This window comes from Bos grunniens, chromosome 11 (genome assembly GCF_055505025.1).
Source record: "Bos grunniens cultivar Pamir isolate PY7600 chromosome 11, Bosgru_T2T1.0, whole genome shotgun sequence".
Lineage (NCBI taxonomy): Eukaryota > Metazoa > Chordata > Mammalia > Artiodactyla > Bovidae > Bos > Bos grunniens.
Genome location: NC_141175.1, coordinates 86,020,457 through 86,036,671, shown reverse-complemented (window position 1 = coordinate 86,036,671; position 16,215 = coordinate 86,020,457). Strand labels below are relative to the sequence as shown.

At 39.4% G+C, this 16,215-nt stretch overlaps 1 protein-coding gene across 2 annotated transcripts in view; it reads right to left on the bottom strand.

Annotated features, from left to right (window-relative positions):
- Positions 1 to 2,256: 2,256 nt before the first annotated feature.
- Positions 2,257 to 16,215, bottom strand: part of CDKL4 (cyclin dependent kinase like 4) — a 54,332-nt gene continuing 40,373 nt past the window's right edge. For both annotated transcript variants that reach the window (XM_086327351.1, XM_086327350.1), the window contains exons 6-10: positions 15,754 to 15,951; positions 14,021 to 14,103; positions 11,569 to 11,625; positions 9,427 to 9,561; positions 2,257 to 7,181 (exon numbers count right to left, since the gene is read on the bottom strand). In XM_086327351.1, the coding sequence (XP_086183477.1) occupies positions 7,080 to 7,181; positions 9,427 to 9,561; positions 11,569 to 11,625; positions 14,021 to 14,103; positions 15,754 to 15,951 (575 nt within the window). In that variant the 3' untranslated portion in view covers positions 2,257 to 7,079. The remainder of the gene's footprint in view (positions 7,182 to 9,426; positions 9,562 to 11,568; positions 11,626 to 14,020; positions 14,104 to 15,753; positions 15,952 to 16,215) is intronic.

The window sequence follows — 16,215 nt, the reverse complement described above, 5'->3', positions numbered from 1 at the left end:
AACTCCCAGAGTTTGCTCAAATTCATGTCCATTGAGTTGGTGATGTTATCCAACCCTCTCAGCCTCTGCTGCTCCTCCTCCCTTGCCTTCAATCTTTCCCAGCATCAGGGTCTTTTCCAATGAGTCAGCTCTTCACATCTGGTGAAGAGGTGGCCAAAGTATTGGAACTTCAGCTTCAGCATCAGTCCTTTCAGTGAATATTCACAGATATCCAATGAATATTCAATCAACTATTCAGTTCAGTTCAGTTGCTCAGTCATTTCCGACTCTTTGAGACCCATGAATTGCAGCACGCCAGGCCTCCCTGTCCATCACCAACTCCCGGAGTACTCCCCCATAAAAAGGATGAAATAATGCCATATGCAGCAACATGGATGGATGTAGAGATTACCATACCAAGTGAAGTAAGTCCGAAAGAAAAAGAGAAACACCATATGATATCAGTTACATGTGGAATCTAAAATGTAACACAAATGAACATATCTATGAAATAGAAAGCTTTCCCTGGTGGCTCAGCTGGTAAAGAATCCACCTGCAATGTGGGTGACCTGGATTCAATCCCTGGGTTGGGAAGATCCACTGGAGATGGAAACTGCTACCCACTCCAGTGTTCTGGCCTGGAGAATTACATTGATTGTGTAGTCCATGGGGCTGCAAAGAATTGGACACAACTGAGCGCCTTTCATTCATTCATCCATGAAATAGAAACAAACTCACAGAGAGAACAGACTTACCGTTGCCAAAGGGGAGGGGGCTGGGGAAGAAAGGACTGGTGGTTTGGGATTGTTTAGTTGTTGTGTCTGACTCTTTTGCAATCCCATGGATTGTAGTCCACCACGCTCCTTTGTCCGTGGGATTTTCCAGGCAAGAATACTGGAATGGGTTGCCTTTCCTTCTCCAGATGCAAACTATTACATTTAGAATGGATAAACAACTATCCTGTTGTATAGCACAGGCAACTATATTCAATATCTTGTGAAAAAACAATAATGAAAAATAATATATATATATAAAACTGAATCACTTAGAGGTACAGCAGCAAGTAACACAACATTGTAAATCAACTATACTTCAACAAAATTAAAAAGATAACTTTATGCCTTACTTAAAGTTTGCATATAAATTGAAAACATGTTTCTCCACTGAACAGTATACAATTTAAAAACATACTGTTTCAGTTATCTATTGCTGCGTAACAAATCCAACCTGGAAAGTAGTGGTTTAAAACCACCGGTTTATTATTTCTTATAGTTTGGTAGGTTGACTGGGCTCAGCTGGGCAGTTATTCTGTTCTACCTGATGCTGGCTAGGGATGCTGATTTGGGGACCTTCAGCTGGTGGCTACACTGAGTTGGAAAGCCCAGGAAGGCTTCACTCACATGACTGGCTCCCTTGGTGCCCCTCTAGCAGCCTCTTCCTCTCCATGTGGTATCTCATCATTTAGTTGTATCTTGCTCAAGCTTCTTTAGAGCATGGAGGCTGGCTTCCCCAGAGAGAAATGACAGACTTCTCTGTCTGAGGAAGAAGCTGCCAGACCTTTCAAGGGCTAAGCCCAGAAATGGCACAGGGCATCTATGGAAGACACGGGTCATAAGATGAGGAGAGGGAGCGAGACTTCATCTCTTGGTAAGAGGAGTGGAAAGTGTCATGGTAAAACTGATGTAGGTTGAGAGAAATTGTTGCAGCTACCATTGGAAATAATTGACCACACTCTTTTTACATAAGTGCTATTAAAAATAATGAAAGCAGAAAGGTTAGTTCAGAAAAAAATAAAAGAACTGAAGTATATTTAAATAGTGACTCATTCATTATTTTATCAATTTTTTTTCTCTCTGATCATTAGTCTAAGTTTGGTCTTGAGCCTTTTCGTGTTTTTAAACCTATAACAGAAACTAGCTTGGGCTTGAAGATACAAGAACATCTTGCAGCTTAAGTATCGTAAAGGGCCAGAAAAAAATACTTGAACTGGAGGAAAAACAATCTTAGAGCCTCAAAGTAAAGTTGTAAAGATGTTCTCAGAGATAAACATCAAGCCGGTCAGACTGGAAAAATTTTTGCTAGTTTTCCATTTGTAAAAATTCCCAGCCCCAGGCAACAAAAGGAATAGTTTGCTACATCAGCTGTTCAGATATTCCAACTGATAGGAAATTAAATAACAAATTCTGGAATTAATATATGAAGATGACAGTTTTTCTCACTTAAATACAAAGTAATAGTCAATAGACTAATACCTGAGTTGAACAAAAATTAGGAGACAGAAATAGTTCTAACTTTTATTAAAATAAGCTAAAGAACATATTCAGGTTAAGTGATATATTCGAATATAAAGTCACCAAAGTTTTTAATCCCATTCTCAGGTTTTACAAGTATCTTAAGATAAATAAAAAAATATTATGTATATTTAACATAATACAACTAAAACTGTTTGCAGTACATTATATCTAGAAGTCTAAATTGTCATTATGCTATCTATCAAATGCTAATTGAATCACAGCCATCAGTTCATGTGATTTGAAGTAGACCTGCTTTTATACAAACATGTCCTAAAATCATAAGTAGACACACAACATCTTCAAAGTAACAATATTTAGAGATACAGTCAGTGACTAGCGTTCAGGACAGAAAAGAAGAATTGTAACTTTATAAATACAAGTCATTTATATGCCTGTTAAATAGGAAAAAAAATTCTTGGCTTGATTATAAGCTTTGAGGATAAGTTAAATATAAGGTTGACTGAGCCTGTGTCCCTGTTGTTGAAATATAAAACAGATAAAATTCAGTTCTATTTGTAGAATTCCATTGTTATCATTTACTGAAACTACCAAAAGTTTTACTGGTTAGAAATGTACTGAATGTTCTTTGCCTTAATGGATATCTTAAATTAGTATTTCACAGCATATGTCATTTCCAAGCTAATTAGAGTTAGATTAAAACAGCAAAGAATGATTACATATTACTCTGCATTTTGAAAGCACACCTGTTTGATTTACATTAATTAAAAACAATCCAGTGATAATTAGCTTTAAAATTTAATTTTGTTTATCAAATTGACCTCTGTTGGGTGGTTGTCTGTAAACTGCTATTCACTTGATAGAACTAGCAGGGGGCGGTGTGTGTGTGTTTGTGTGAGTATGAAAGAAAGGAGGTGAAAGAGAGAAAGAGGGAGATCTCCTTGCTCCTGGCTAAATCATAAAGAGCAAAATGTATTTTGATATTGTTAACCAGTCTCGAGAAAGACTATTTTAGTGGAAGATACATCCAAGACACAAATACCATGCCCCACAGAGAATCACAGAAGTTTAGAGCTGAAGGGGAGCCTAACGTATTATTTCATTTATCCACTTTCTTATCTTACAAATGAGAAAATGAAGGCAAAAGAAAGTTACATATTGTGACAAGGCTACACAGACCTAGAACCAGTGTCCTAACTTCCAGACCAAACGGTATTTCTATTATTGTCTAAATTACCACTCTTGACTTTTCATCTTCTGTCAAAACAAGAATGACATTGTTGAGTTAATGATTCTAGTAGAAAACACATACACGTATATACCCAGCATACTACTTTAACTTGCAAGTGTTAATGTCTTAATGACATCTTAATGTCTTAACTATATGCATTAAAATCTATACACTTGTGATTTCACTATTACCTTACACTAGTACCCCAATTTTCCAAGATTCTACTGTTTGTGGAATTTTAGGATCATTCCTATTTTGGGAGTATGTTTTAATTTAAAATATATACTTAAATTTTTTGGAGAATTCTGTGCCATTCAAGTTGTTCCAAAACCAGGATTGGAAATTGCTGGTGGTAACAAATGACAAAGAAAGTGCCACCTTTTAAAAAAACTGTAATTCTACGGCAAGTATGAACAAGGACCTTACAACATGTTCGGAACTGAAAATTGTTCATCTTATTAAAAAGAACATATTAATTTTCTTATGTCCTGTAGTTTGGGGAATGTGCAAGAGCACTAAAAGACAGTGAGAGAGCTCCTTAGCAGAGGGACATTCTCTCTGCTCACTTCTTCATCCCTGCATTCTGTTGTTTCCCTTTACTCAATCACCTCCCTAATCCAAAGCATTTGACAGCTGCCTCTTGAATACCACTTTTTAATGGTTCAGTCTTGTTAAAACAGTCTTTAAAAAGTGACCCCCCTCAAGGGCTTTGTGGTTGGAGCAAGTCTGAACAACTGCATGGATATATCATCAGGACCGAAATGGGGACTAAAGACAGAGTCCAAGCAAAGAGGCCTACGGGGCTGATAAAGTTGAATCAGATGTCCTCTCTAGGTATTATGTATTATACTTTCTTCTTTCCTGAAGCAGCAGCAGCACTAAGAATAAATAAGGTCTGCATTTTTAATTGTAAAGTGCCCTGAGAAAGGAAGGAAAGAAAGAAGAATGAAAGAGAAGGAAGGGAGGAAGGAGAAAGAAAGAGAAAAAGAAAGAAAGAGAGCAACTTGGAGAGTCTCAGGTATGTGTGTGTGGAAAGTGAGAAAACCAGGGCACCAAGAGCTCACACTAATGTGGAGGAAAGGAGTATTCAGATGGTGTCACTCACCATGACGGTGTCGTATTTGGACAGCCCTGGGAAAGAGCTCTGTAAGTAAATTAGAAAGCCTGGAAGCTGGTACAGGTGAGACAAGCCCCAGGTAAGCCAGAAAGTGTGCAAGGCTGTAGAACGAAACGCGTGGTTATAGAATCACATGGGCTTCTGCAAAGAGCAAGCCTATTTGCTGAGGAGAACTTTTACAAAAGTCATTACTTAATTTGGGGACGAGTACCGCTGTCTTCCATGCAGCTGAGAAATGCAAGGGAGCCTGCAAAGTACAGAGGTGAGAAATCCGCACTCTGTAAAGAGTCGCACTTCGAGATGTGTGCCCCTGAGCGACCTAGGCATCTGAGGTGCTCCATGGCCTGGGCCACCCAGGGAAAGATAAGCATGCAAATGTCTATCAGAAGATTCCTTTTCTTCAAGGTAATATGACTACACTGGAACATTTTTCTAAGCATTAGATGCTTTCACCTCTCCTCTCTCCAGTGATACCTAAATGATGGATTTGTCTAAGGAACAGAATGGAGAGAGAGATGCTAGTTTGAAAGGATTCTTAAACATGAGCAAAAATTAAGGGAAGACAGTTATCCAACCAACCTCTGCCCAAAACTCCATTGTTGTTTGAAGCAGTTATAAAATGGATAATGGGGTCTTGCACTGTCTTAATTTCTGCATGTAAGCTCACATTTAGGTGAGCTTGAACAGCATGAGTGGTTTGGCAATAAGAAGGCTTAAATGATTAAAAAAAAAACCCACTATGAAAGCTAAAAATAAATCTTTAATCAATGTTGCTTTTATCTTTTATTCCTCATTGTTCTTGTACCTGTGGTATCATCCTACTAAAAATGCAAAAAATCTGAAGAGACACATTCTGATAATAAGATGAAAATAAAGAAGATCCTAAGCAGGCTATATTCACACTAAGAATATTAAATGGTCAAATAAGCCCACCTCAAATATCTTTAGTTAGCACAGAACTATTGTTTAGATGTCATAACTCCTCAATAAAGAGATGCACCCAAGTACTTGATTGAGATTCTCTGAAAGTTCATAGGGCCATGTTTATATGTGCAGCAGACTTTTAGAGATGAACATGAGGTGGAACTGTGCTTCCTTAATAACAATTTATGCTTGGTGTCTTAGTGTCAAATACGAGGAATTTCTGGAATTAGGTGTATTTGCAAAATTTGACCATGTTCAGGTATGCCAGACCCCAAAGCAGAAAAAAGTTAATGAAATCATCTTAACATTTATTGATAAAGATGCCACTATTTTGTGCCTTTATGCCAGTCAGTGATAGACAGCCTCATGTTATTATTTTATTTTTATTTATTTTTTCCTCATGCTATTATTTTACATGAGTTCCTTACTAGCAAACTAAAAGTACTTTCAAACAGTCTGTACCATTTTTAGATGTCCAGGATAAAAGGGATCTACTCTGATGCTTCAAAATTTATAATTATAAATATGTACTTACACGTATGTATGTGTGTGTCAAGTTTACTTGGGAAAACGTCCCAACATAAATTCAACTCACTTATTGAGGTATTTTGTTTGTTTGTGTCTTTTTTTTGACAAGAGACACAAAATGAAGTTAACTGAATGATAATCTTTCTGCTCTCAGAAGTGTTTACAAACTTGACCTGACCATGATGCCCAGGGCAAGTTTATAGAATGTATGGATGCAAATGTTTGGAAGAGAGTGTTGACAATGAGATGTTTAGAAAATACACCCAGGAGGATAGGTTTAGGTACTGAGATGGCTTAATCAGGAGGAGAAAAGGATAAGGAACTGTGATGCACCAAAGGACAGGAGAAGGCTCAGCAGTCAGTTATTCTAGGGTGTGATGTCACAAGGATGGTAATTCCTCGCAGTTCATCCACTATTTTCTATGTAAATGTACGGCATGTTCTCTAGCTAGCTTTAAAAATAGAATTGTCAATGTCTTATGAGACAGAGAAAGTAGAGTCTGCCCTGGAATTAAGGGATAAACCTAGATGACATTTCAAGGTTCCCTTCCTACACCAATATAAAAACACAGAATAAAATACCAGGATTAACTCAACAGACCTGGTTGCAACAAGAGCCAATTAAAATGCAGAAATATAATGCCATTCCTTACACAAACAATGGCTAGGCAAGCAATCTGATATTGCTCTAAGACTGTATGTGGTCAGCTGAAGTAAGATGGTATATGTAAATCTTTTTCATAAATCAAAGGATAAGTTCACAAATTCTCAATACAAGTTGCTTCAAGAGGGGCTGCTCTGATAAAATCGAAAATCTCTCCTCCATATGTGCAGTTTCAAATGCTGTTAACATTTATAGAAAATGTTCTAAAAGATAAACTTGGCATGTAAAAAACACAGGCAGAGGAATCAGTAATGATCAGAGCAAAACAATTCTAGAAAGCATCTTAATTTTCATATGGCTCATTTGCATCTGAAACACTGAGACTCCCTATCTCTCTGGTACAAAAATGTGTATATGTATTAAATTACTTTCCTCTTGAAAGAACTAAATGTTTGGAAGATGATCAAATTTTAACTGGAGGACTTGTTTTCTTCCATCAGGTGTGGGGGAGATGTGGCTTCCTGGTATGAGAGGCAACAGTTGATTCTAATAGCAGAACAAGACAAAAATAAGAAAGTAAATTGAAAACAATTCCTATTGGTACAGTTTCATTTCAAGGTGGTAAAACAAAAGGATACATACAGTACAAAGATGTCAAAAGACATCAATTTAAAAAATTAAACAGAGTTACGTTTCTAAAAATTGTGGTTCTGATACTTGAAAATTAGTTTATATTATTCATTATAGGATACTCAGGGACGTACTATGATCTGTTTCAATGAATTCCTTTCTGAGTATCTGGTCAGGGTTTAAAAGAAAACTTCCCACCAGCTATTAAACAAAAAGCGCAAGAGTCTACATTTTACTCATCTCAGATTTTTAACTTCAGATATTAATTTTAGGATATTAGCAGAACAGCAAAGATCTAAAATCTCTTTACTATCAACTAAACAATATTTAGGCTTAAGGAGATTGTTGGTCAATCACTCAGAGATACAGAAACTTTATTTTCTGATATGGTAAGATGTCTAAGAAAAACGTGCGTGCTCAGAAAGAAAATCAAAATTTGGAAGACGTCTCTGTCTTTCTCTTGGCCTTGCTCTCTAGGGCCTTCTGGTGTGCCGGGCTGCCCTGGGCCTTCTCCATCTCCGCCTGATGGAGGGAGACGGTTAGGCATGGTCTTGTGGGGGGCACTCTGGAGGGGGTGACACACAAGATGGACAGGCTGCAGCTGGCTAGGACAGAGAACATGACATCTTTGTAAACGAAATTCTCTAGATGCATGCTGCTCTTGGTGTTTCTTTTCCTTCTGTTGTCCTGTGTCTTTGGGAAGACTTATTCAGCTGAGCTATGAAGTATTAAAGAAAGGGTAGCACAGCTGTGAACTGGAGATGTCAAGGGACAGCAGCATCCCCACCCACCTGGGGGCGAGCGCAGTGGAAAGTGGCTCAGGGACCAAGAGGCAGGGTGGAGCCCTGCCCATCCCCTCTCCCCACGACAAAGGTCCAGGAGCTGGTGAGATGTTTTTGAGGGGACAGTGTTTTTACACACAATTCACACTATTTCAAATTTGAACAAACCGTAATTTCTTGGTTAAGTAAACAGCATTGGGCTTGAACTTGCAAGCATGTAACTTGAATAGTTAAAGGGCCTATGTAATAAAAATTTGGATTTTTATCTTGGATAAAGATTTGGGATACACAGACGTCATCTTACTGATCAGTTTGACCCTTCTCTCCCAAAAAACTTCTATTTTAACTACTGAAAGAGACTACTTTCTTCCTTTATGGCAAAGATGCTAATGGGAAGATAGGTGAACAGAAAAGTAGATCAGAGGTGGAGAATTAAGCAAACGCAAAATGTGATGAGTGTCAGTTTTCTGAGAAATGGAAACTTATCATCTTGACTTATCAATAAGCAATGTTTACCTACTTACTGAGCTTCCCCAGTGACTCAGATGGTAAAGAATCTGTCTGCAATGCAGGAGACCTGGGTTCAATCCCTGGGTCGGGAAGATCCCCAGGAGAAGGGAATGGCTACCCACTATTTATTTGAATACTATTTATTAAGTACCTTCGATGTGACAGATATTATTTTAGGTGCTAGGGATGCAGGTGAGGGGGGAAAGAAGTCTAAACCCAAAGAAACCTACTTCCATGGAGTTTGTTTCCACTTCAAAGTTGTCTGAAAGCAAGTAAATGGTAGTTGCCTAATAAGCCATAGAATCAACATCTATCTTTATATTCACCATATTAATCTATAATATTGGCACATTTTAGGACAGGATTGGTTCTCAGATATCTGAGTTTCAACTTTTTGAATCTGTCCAGAGCTTGTCTTTGGCTGCCAGGAAAAGCCTAGGAAAGGCAGACTAAGGTGCCTGCCATGGGTGAAAGAATAGAACAGTCAAGTTTCTTATTATACACGTGGAGGCTACAGAAAGGTACAAGGATTCTTCCATAATGCCTGTCAAAGTCAGTTCAGCTGTAATCCGGGCTTAGTTGTATGAAACTGTTGTGTCTTGGGTACATGATTCGGTGGGGAGGATATCCAATCAGTGTAACAAAAGAACTGTGCAATAACTTTAAGTATACTTGGAATAAGATTTTGTGGCAATCTGGAAACTTTCAGTTTTATGGTTTTTATTGCATCAATCACAATTTCTATTAGACAAACAAACATAATTAAACCAGTGCAAAGAAAAGATCTTGGTGCCCGCCTAGTCTCACTTTGAGAGGTAGAGAAGGAAAATAATCATTTTTATAGCACTTTAACTTTGGAACCGAGGTACCTGCTGACGCCTTCTGTTTCTTCCTTCATTACGTGCTTTTCTTTTAATTTGGTCCTCTTGAAAAGAATCAAAGTAGGGGCTCTCCAGGAGTTGGGCACAGGTTAATCTGTCATCTGGATTCATCTTCAGACACTCCTTTGGAAGATGGGAAGAGCAAAGAAGATATTAAAAAGAGGAGCCTGTATTGTTACTGTACCCTAAAACTCTGAATAACAACTTGGTAGAGCAAACACAAGTTTAGAAGATCTTCGAGTTTGTATAGTATCCAGAACCTGAAACTTGTTAATAACTGGAATTGCTCTTCTTTTGCCAATTCAAAGTCTTTTGAGGGCAGACTTGATGCACAGTCAATGTTTTGAAGGGGGTCAATATAGGTCAGGTGTGTGTCACTTGTAAAGCAAATAGCTTGTAGGACTTCACAAAATGTGGTCCCTAGGCCAGCTACCAGAGAAGGCAATGGCACCCCACTCCAGTACTTTTGCCTGGAAAATCCCATGGACGGAGGAGCCTGGTAGGCTGCAGTCCATGGAGTCGATAGAGTCGGACACCACTGAGTGACTTCACTTTCACTTTTCACTTTCATGCATTGGAGAAGGAAATGGCAACCCACTCCAGTGTTCTTGCCTGGAGAATCCCAGGGACAGAGGAGCCTAATGGGCTGCTGTCTATGGGGTGGCACAGAGTCGGACACGACTGAAGCGACTTAGCAGCAGCAGCAGCAGGCCAGCTACATCAGCATCACCTGGAAATTGCTAGAAATACAAATTTCTTGGTTCAACCCCAAATCTACTGAATCAAATGCCCTGGGGGTAGGGCCAAACAATCTGTGGGCTTTTTTTTTTTAATCTGTATTTAACAAGCCAACAAAGTTGGGGAATTAGATTTCCAGGATAGGATCTGCAGAATGCTGGGTTAGAGCAGGTCAGAGCAGTGAGAGGTAGAAAGCAGGTGAGGCGCAGTGGAGCAGTGGTAAGGGCGATCTAAGAGTTCAGAGGCGTGGGGCTCTTGGTCTCAGGAGGACTCAGACTGAAGGAATCCAGTACGCTGGATAGAACCTGGGCAGTGGCCAGCACGAGCACAAAGGCTGGTCTACACCGTTGACTCTAGGTCACTCTGATGGCTCTACTTCCTAGATCAGAAGAGTTTCAAACTGTGGTGTTCATCATAATTACCTAGGGAGAGGCTTAAAGATATAAACTCCAAGGTCCTATTCATAGAGATTCTGCTTCTGTAAATCTGAGGTTATTTACTGGAATGTGTATTTTTAAATAGCTCATTCTGATGAGTAGTCATTTTGATGAGTGGTATGGAAGCCATTGCTATAAATATGACTTAATTGATTGTTAAAGATAGATACTCATACTGGTATCTCCATCCCTGCCCCATTAAAGGCTTTCAGTATCCATGGTGAATGGAAGAGTCACACTTTCTAGCATGGTCTCAGCCGGTCAAGCAAGAATGGCAGACTGGTCATAGATGAGCTTCTTCTGCTTTTTTATTAGAACTTGTTCTTTGTTTGACCCTGGCACAGGGGCTACATTCAGTATCGACATGGTTCTGATTTTGCCTGATCTTCTACTGATTTATTTAACAAGCAATTTAGAATTTTAGTGAACCTAGTGTATCTAAAAGGTTATCAGTTCAACATGTAATATTTTAAAAATTATTAATGAAATATTTTATATTCTTCTAAAAGGTAATTTTCATAGAAATATAGAACATCTCAATTCTAATCAGCCATAGTTCAACTGCTCAGTAGCAACATGGCTAGTGGCCACCCTATTGGATAGCATAGTTCTTGATTTTCCAACTTAAAGGGAATACATTCATCCTCATAAATTTCCATAGTCTGAAATACACTGACGTAACTGTCAAATTTCCTAATGAATGCAAAAGAAGCATGGTGTTCATCATAGCTGTAATCATTCTCTTTTATCTTCTACTTTAAAGGATATATTGGAAAGATTTAGTGTTTAAACCACTGATGTTCCTCTAATTGTAATTATTTCACAGTTCTTTAATAGTTTCAATGACCACATTTTTACACTGGCTTTATTTGACCTACTGTCCACCCATCCCAGAGTTACCAGCTCCAGTCATTATGATTTCCAGTCAATACGGTTATAATTGATTCTTAGGTACCTTCATGAAACTCAAAGCCACAGGATGAACATCTGAGAACTTTTCTTCAAGAGTTTCCTAAAAAACAGAGTAAAGCATTTCAATGTTATATAACAAGAAAGTAGCAGATATTTAAAATATATTAGTATTAAGAATACTTTGGAGAAAGTCCCTTAATACGTTATATAATTCCTTTCAAAGATTTTTTAAAATCTTAATTTTACATGATTTTACACTATAGTGTAATAAAAAAAGCTGAAGTTATTTTCTTAATTTTACAATGTCTTACAATTGGTGTTTGGTAAATGCTCATTCTAAATGTCCCCTTCAGTACCATAATATCTACTTATAGGGATACCCAACCTACTTATAGGGGTGCTTTGAACATTAATGAAAACACACTGAACTGCATGAATAAGAGCACTACAGAAAGCAAAGGAATGATGAATGCAAAACTCAAATAGTAAGCAAGGAACAGAATGGGACTGAGGAAGAGAATATGGGGAGGGGAAGCTTCCAAGTTAACGGCACCATTCTCCTTCTCCTTTTTGGCTGTGCTGGGTCTGCGCTGCTTTGCGAGGGCTTTTTCTAGTTGCAGCCAGTGGGGACTACTCTTCGCTGCAGTGCCCGGGCTTCTCTTGGCGGTGGCGTCTCTTATTGTGAAGCGCGGGCCTAGGCACGCAGGCTCAGCAGTCGAGGCTCATGGGCTCTAGTGCGCGCCTCAGTAGCTGTGGCGCTCTGGCTTACCTGCCCAGAGGCGTGTGGCATCTCCCCAGACCAGGGACTGAACCCATGTCTCCTGCATTGGCAGGCAGATTCTTATTCACTGCATCACCAGGGAACTACTGTATTTTAGTCTTTAAACTAAACATGTTTTATGAATATTATTTTTAATTCAACCTCTATACTTGTAATTCAACATTTAACCTTTCATTATATGTGTTAAGAGTCTTAACAAACATAATAAAATAGAAGTCCAGTATATAAATCAAGGTATTATATGAAATAAATTGAAGATGAACAGGTGTTTAGAGAAGCCAGGACCATTTGAACCCAATGGTTCACAGGTGCCGCAAATCATGACCTGGCTTAACAGATTCTCCCTTCCTCCACATCACTCTGTCTTCAACACATCGGGAGTAGGGCACAAGCCTTCCCTGATGGTCCTTTCATTGTATAGGCAGAATAAAGCTGGGTTAAAACTCAACATTTAAAAAACTAAGATCATAGCATCCGGTTCCATCACTTCATGGCAATAGATGGGGAAGAAAGTGGAAGCAGTGACGGATTTTATTTTCTTGGGCTCCAAAATCACTGCAGATGGTGACTGCAGCCACGAAATGAAAAGATGCTTGCTCCTTGGAAGAAAAGCTTTGACAAACCTAGACAGCGTATTAAAAAGCAGAGACATCACTTGGCCAACCAAGGTCCATATAGTCAATGCTATGGCTTTTCCAGTAGTCATGTACAGATGTGAGAGCTGGACCATTAAGAAGGCTGAGTGCCAAAGAATTGATGCTTTCAAACTGTGGTGCTGGAGAAAACTCTTGAGAGTCCCTTGGATAGCAATGAGATCTAACCAGTCATTCCTAAAGGAAATCAGCCCTGAATATTCATTGGAAGAACTAATGTTGAAGATGAAGCTCCAATACTTTGGCCACCTGATGCAAAGAGCTGACTCACTGGAAAAGACCCTGATGCTGGGAAAGACTGAGGGCAGGAGGAAAAGGGGGCAACAGATGATGAGATGGTTGGATGGCATCATTGACTCAAAGGACATGAGTTTGAGCAAGCTCTGGGAGATAGTGAAGGACAGGGAAGCCCGATATCCTGCAGTCCATGGGATTGCAAAGAGTCGGATGTGAAACTTAGCAGACCAACAACAACAGACCATGTGGAGTTTTAAAGTTCAAAGCCCAAACTCAGGTAACACAGATAAGAAATCAATGACCACAAAGACCACAGCGAGGGTGTAGAGGTGATCACTTGGGTTTGCAGTTTTGATTTCAATACAGTAAAGATCGTTTTGTAGAATGACCTTCCATGTGAAAAGACATGTTGTAAAAAGATGGTTTGTATTGATTTGAGGTTTCAGAAGCTGAAAAAAATAGAGAATGCATCTGTTTTTCAAAATAAATATAACTGAGTACTTTTTATGAGAAAATAATTATTTTATAATTATTTCAGGGAAAGATACTTGAGTGTTTTGATTAAAAGGCTCACCATACTTATGAAGGAAAGAAAGATGCTTTCACTTCACATTTAAAATTAAATTAATCTTTGGATAGGGCAAGAAAACTTTTAAAGCCTTCTCCTGGTTCATTTTATGTAGTTTTTACATGGTTTATTCGACCTGTATCAGTATGTCATAAGGAGAACAGGAGTTCAAAGCACAAATATTAAAAGAGAAACAACCACCCCTTTAAAGAAAGTACCAGCACAAAGAGCGAAACACCAAAATCGAGCAATTTACCATCTCTTCTGGTTCAGGAATACTGATGCCATGGAAAAACTGGTTACTTTTAAAGATAGATTGATGTCTTGGGATTAGCTTTCCTGTAAAATACAAACCACATAACTCACGATTAATTTTAGTTAAAGACAGCATCGTGCTTCAACAGTTAATTTCCGAGGTCCAGATGTAAAAGAAAGACTGAGCCTGATCATTTCCTCTAGATTTGGGAGAAACTGGTCCCTGCAAAAACTATGCCTTCTCAGGTAAGATCGGTGCTGCCAACTCTCTTTGCCACACGTGGCTTGCTCTGTTATTTGTGTGTGCCTGCTCAGTTACGTTAGTCGTGCCTAACTTTGTGACCCTATGGACTGTAGCCCACTAGGCTCCTCTGTCCATGTGATTCTCCAAGCAAGAATACTGGAGTGGGTTGCCACGCCCTTCTCCAGGGGATCTTTCTGACCCAGGGATCGAACCTACATCTCCTGCACTGCAGGTGGATTCCTTACCCACTGAGCCACCCGGAAAGCCCCAGTCTGTCATTCAGCTGCCATCAGAGGAGGAGGTAAGCAAGTGGTGTGGAGAGCTTTACATATATGATCTCATTTAATCTTATAACTATCTCATGATGGTTGCAATTTTTTCATCTCTACTGTCCCAGTGAGAGAATGAGGCTCAGAGGCTTGATAACCTGTCTCAAGTCACACAGTCATTAGGTGACAGACCTGAGATTCAAACTCAGATCTGTCTAATATCTGCCTAATGTAAATTTCTACAGTCCTTAGAGGAAATCAGTTAAACAGCATAAGCTTAAGGTGTGGCCTATAGTGAAACACTACTCCACATCTTCCAGGGCTTGGAATTCTCCAGAAGAAGGTGTGGGAACCACACAGGGAATCAGACAGCAGCAGTTCCCTTGCCTGGCAGCCATGCTGCCAGGAGAGCCTACGGGAAGCGATTACTAAATACCCATCTTGTATGTGGCTTGCCTCTTTGTTCACACCCAGGCTGAGTTGTAAGCTTGCAGCTGATCTTTTGGGTTATGTTCTCTTCCAACCAGGTGGAAAGGGCAAGAGCTGAGGACAGTGACATGGGATGAAAGCTCATGAGAGAGAGCACTGCAGTCCATTCTCATTCTTCAATTGTTAATAACTAGTTGTACGACTTCAGGTCATTCATGCAAGCTCCTAGAGCCTCAGTTTCCTCATTTGTGAAAACAGGCACAATGAAAAATGTTATAATGTCCTTAATGGATTTTTATTAAGACTGAGATGGTGTGTGTGAGAGCAATCTGTCAATCTTACATATAGAGGAGTGGAGTTGAAAGCTGCAATAGAGGCTGTATAGCCTGCAAGACCTAAAATATTTACCATTTGGCCCTGTATAGAAAAAGTTTGCTGATCCCTGTGCTAGAGGAAAGGGGGGAAAAAGCAGAAACTGCATTTGATTAAGTGTCTTCAGAGTAAGCTCTATGCAGCTGACTCACACCCTTAGCCCCATCTTAGCCTGATAAGGAAAGTAAATGTATAGTTTATTGCACAGCTAATTGACTTGACTTGGAACGGCATCTGAAACTCCTCACTGAGAGGAGTTAGGGCTCCACACATTGAGAAAAGGGTTGGGCTTTGGCTACAATCCAGAACAGCCGCCCTCAGCGGCACTTTGGAGACAACAGAAAGCTCTTGTTCATTATAATGACATACTACTACTACTACAAGTTAGCAACTCTGTAAGCCATAAAATGTAACTTATACCCAATGTTCTGATTATCAGATAAAGTTGGTCCACATCTGATTTTCCAGGCCAGAGCGGCTGGCCTGTCAGCAGCTCTGCAAAAACGCAACCAGTAGCCCATATGTCGACTGAAGAACCATACTGCGTATCCCCCACAAGAAGTTCGGGAGCTCGGTACCATCTTGTAGCGACGTAGTCAGTGTAGGCATCTCCTGGAACTGCAAATGCATCAAGAGCAGGTCAGGCTCTCTGAAGAGATCAGCGTCAATAATTCTCAGAAGCCACGCTTCTCCTAACAGTTCATGCAGTGACGCACTAACCCAGGGAACTGTTACACTGTGTACTCAGAGAGTAAATTCCCCTTCCATACTATTAATATAAAATAGACAAGCAACAAGGATACACTGTGTAGTTCAGGAGATTATAACCATTACCTTGTAATAAGCTATCAATATAATGGAGTATAATCTGCAAAAATGCTG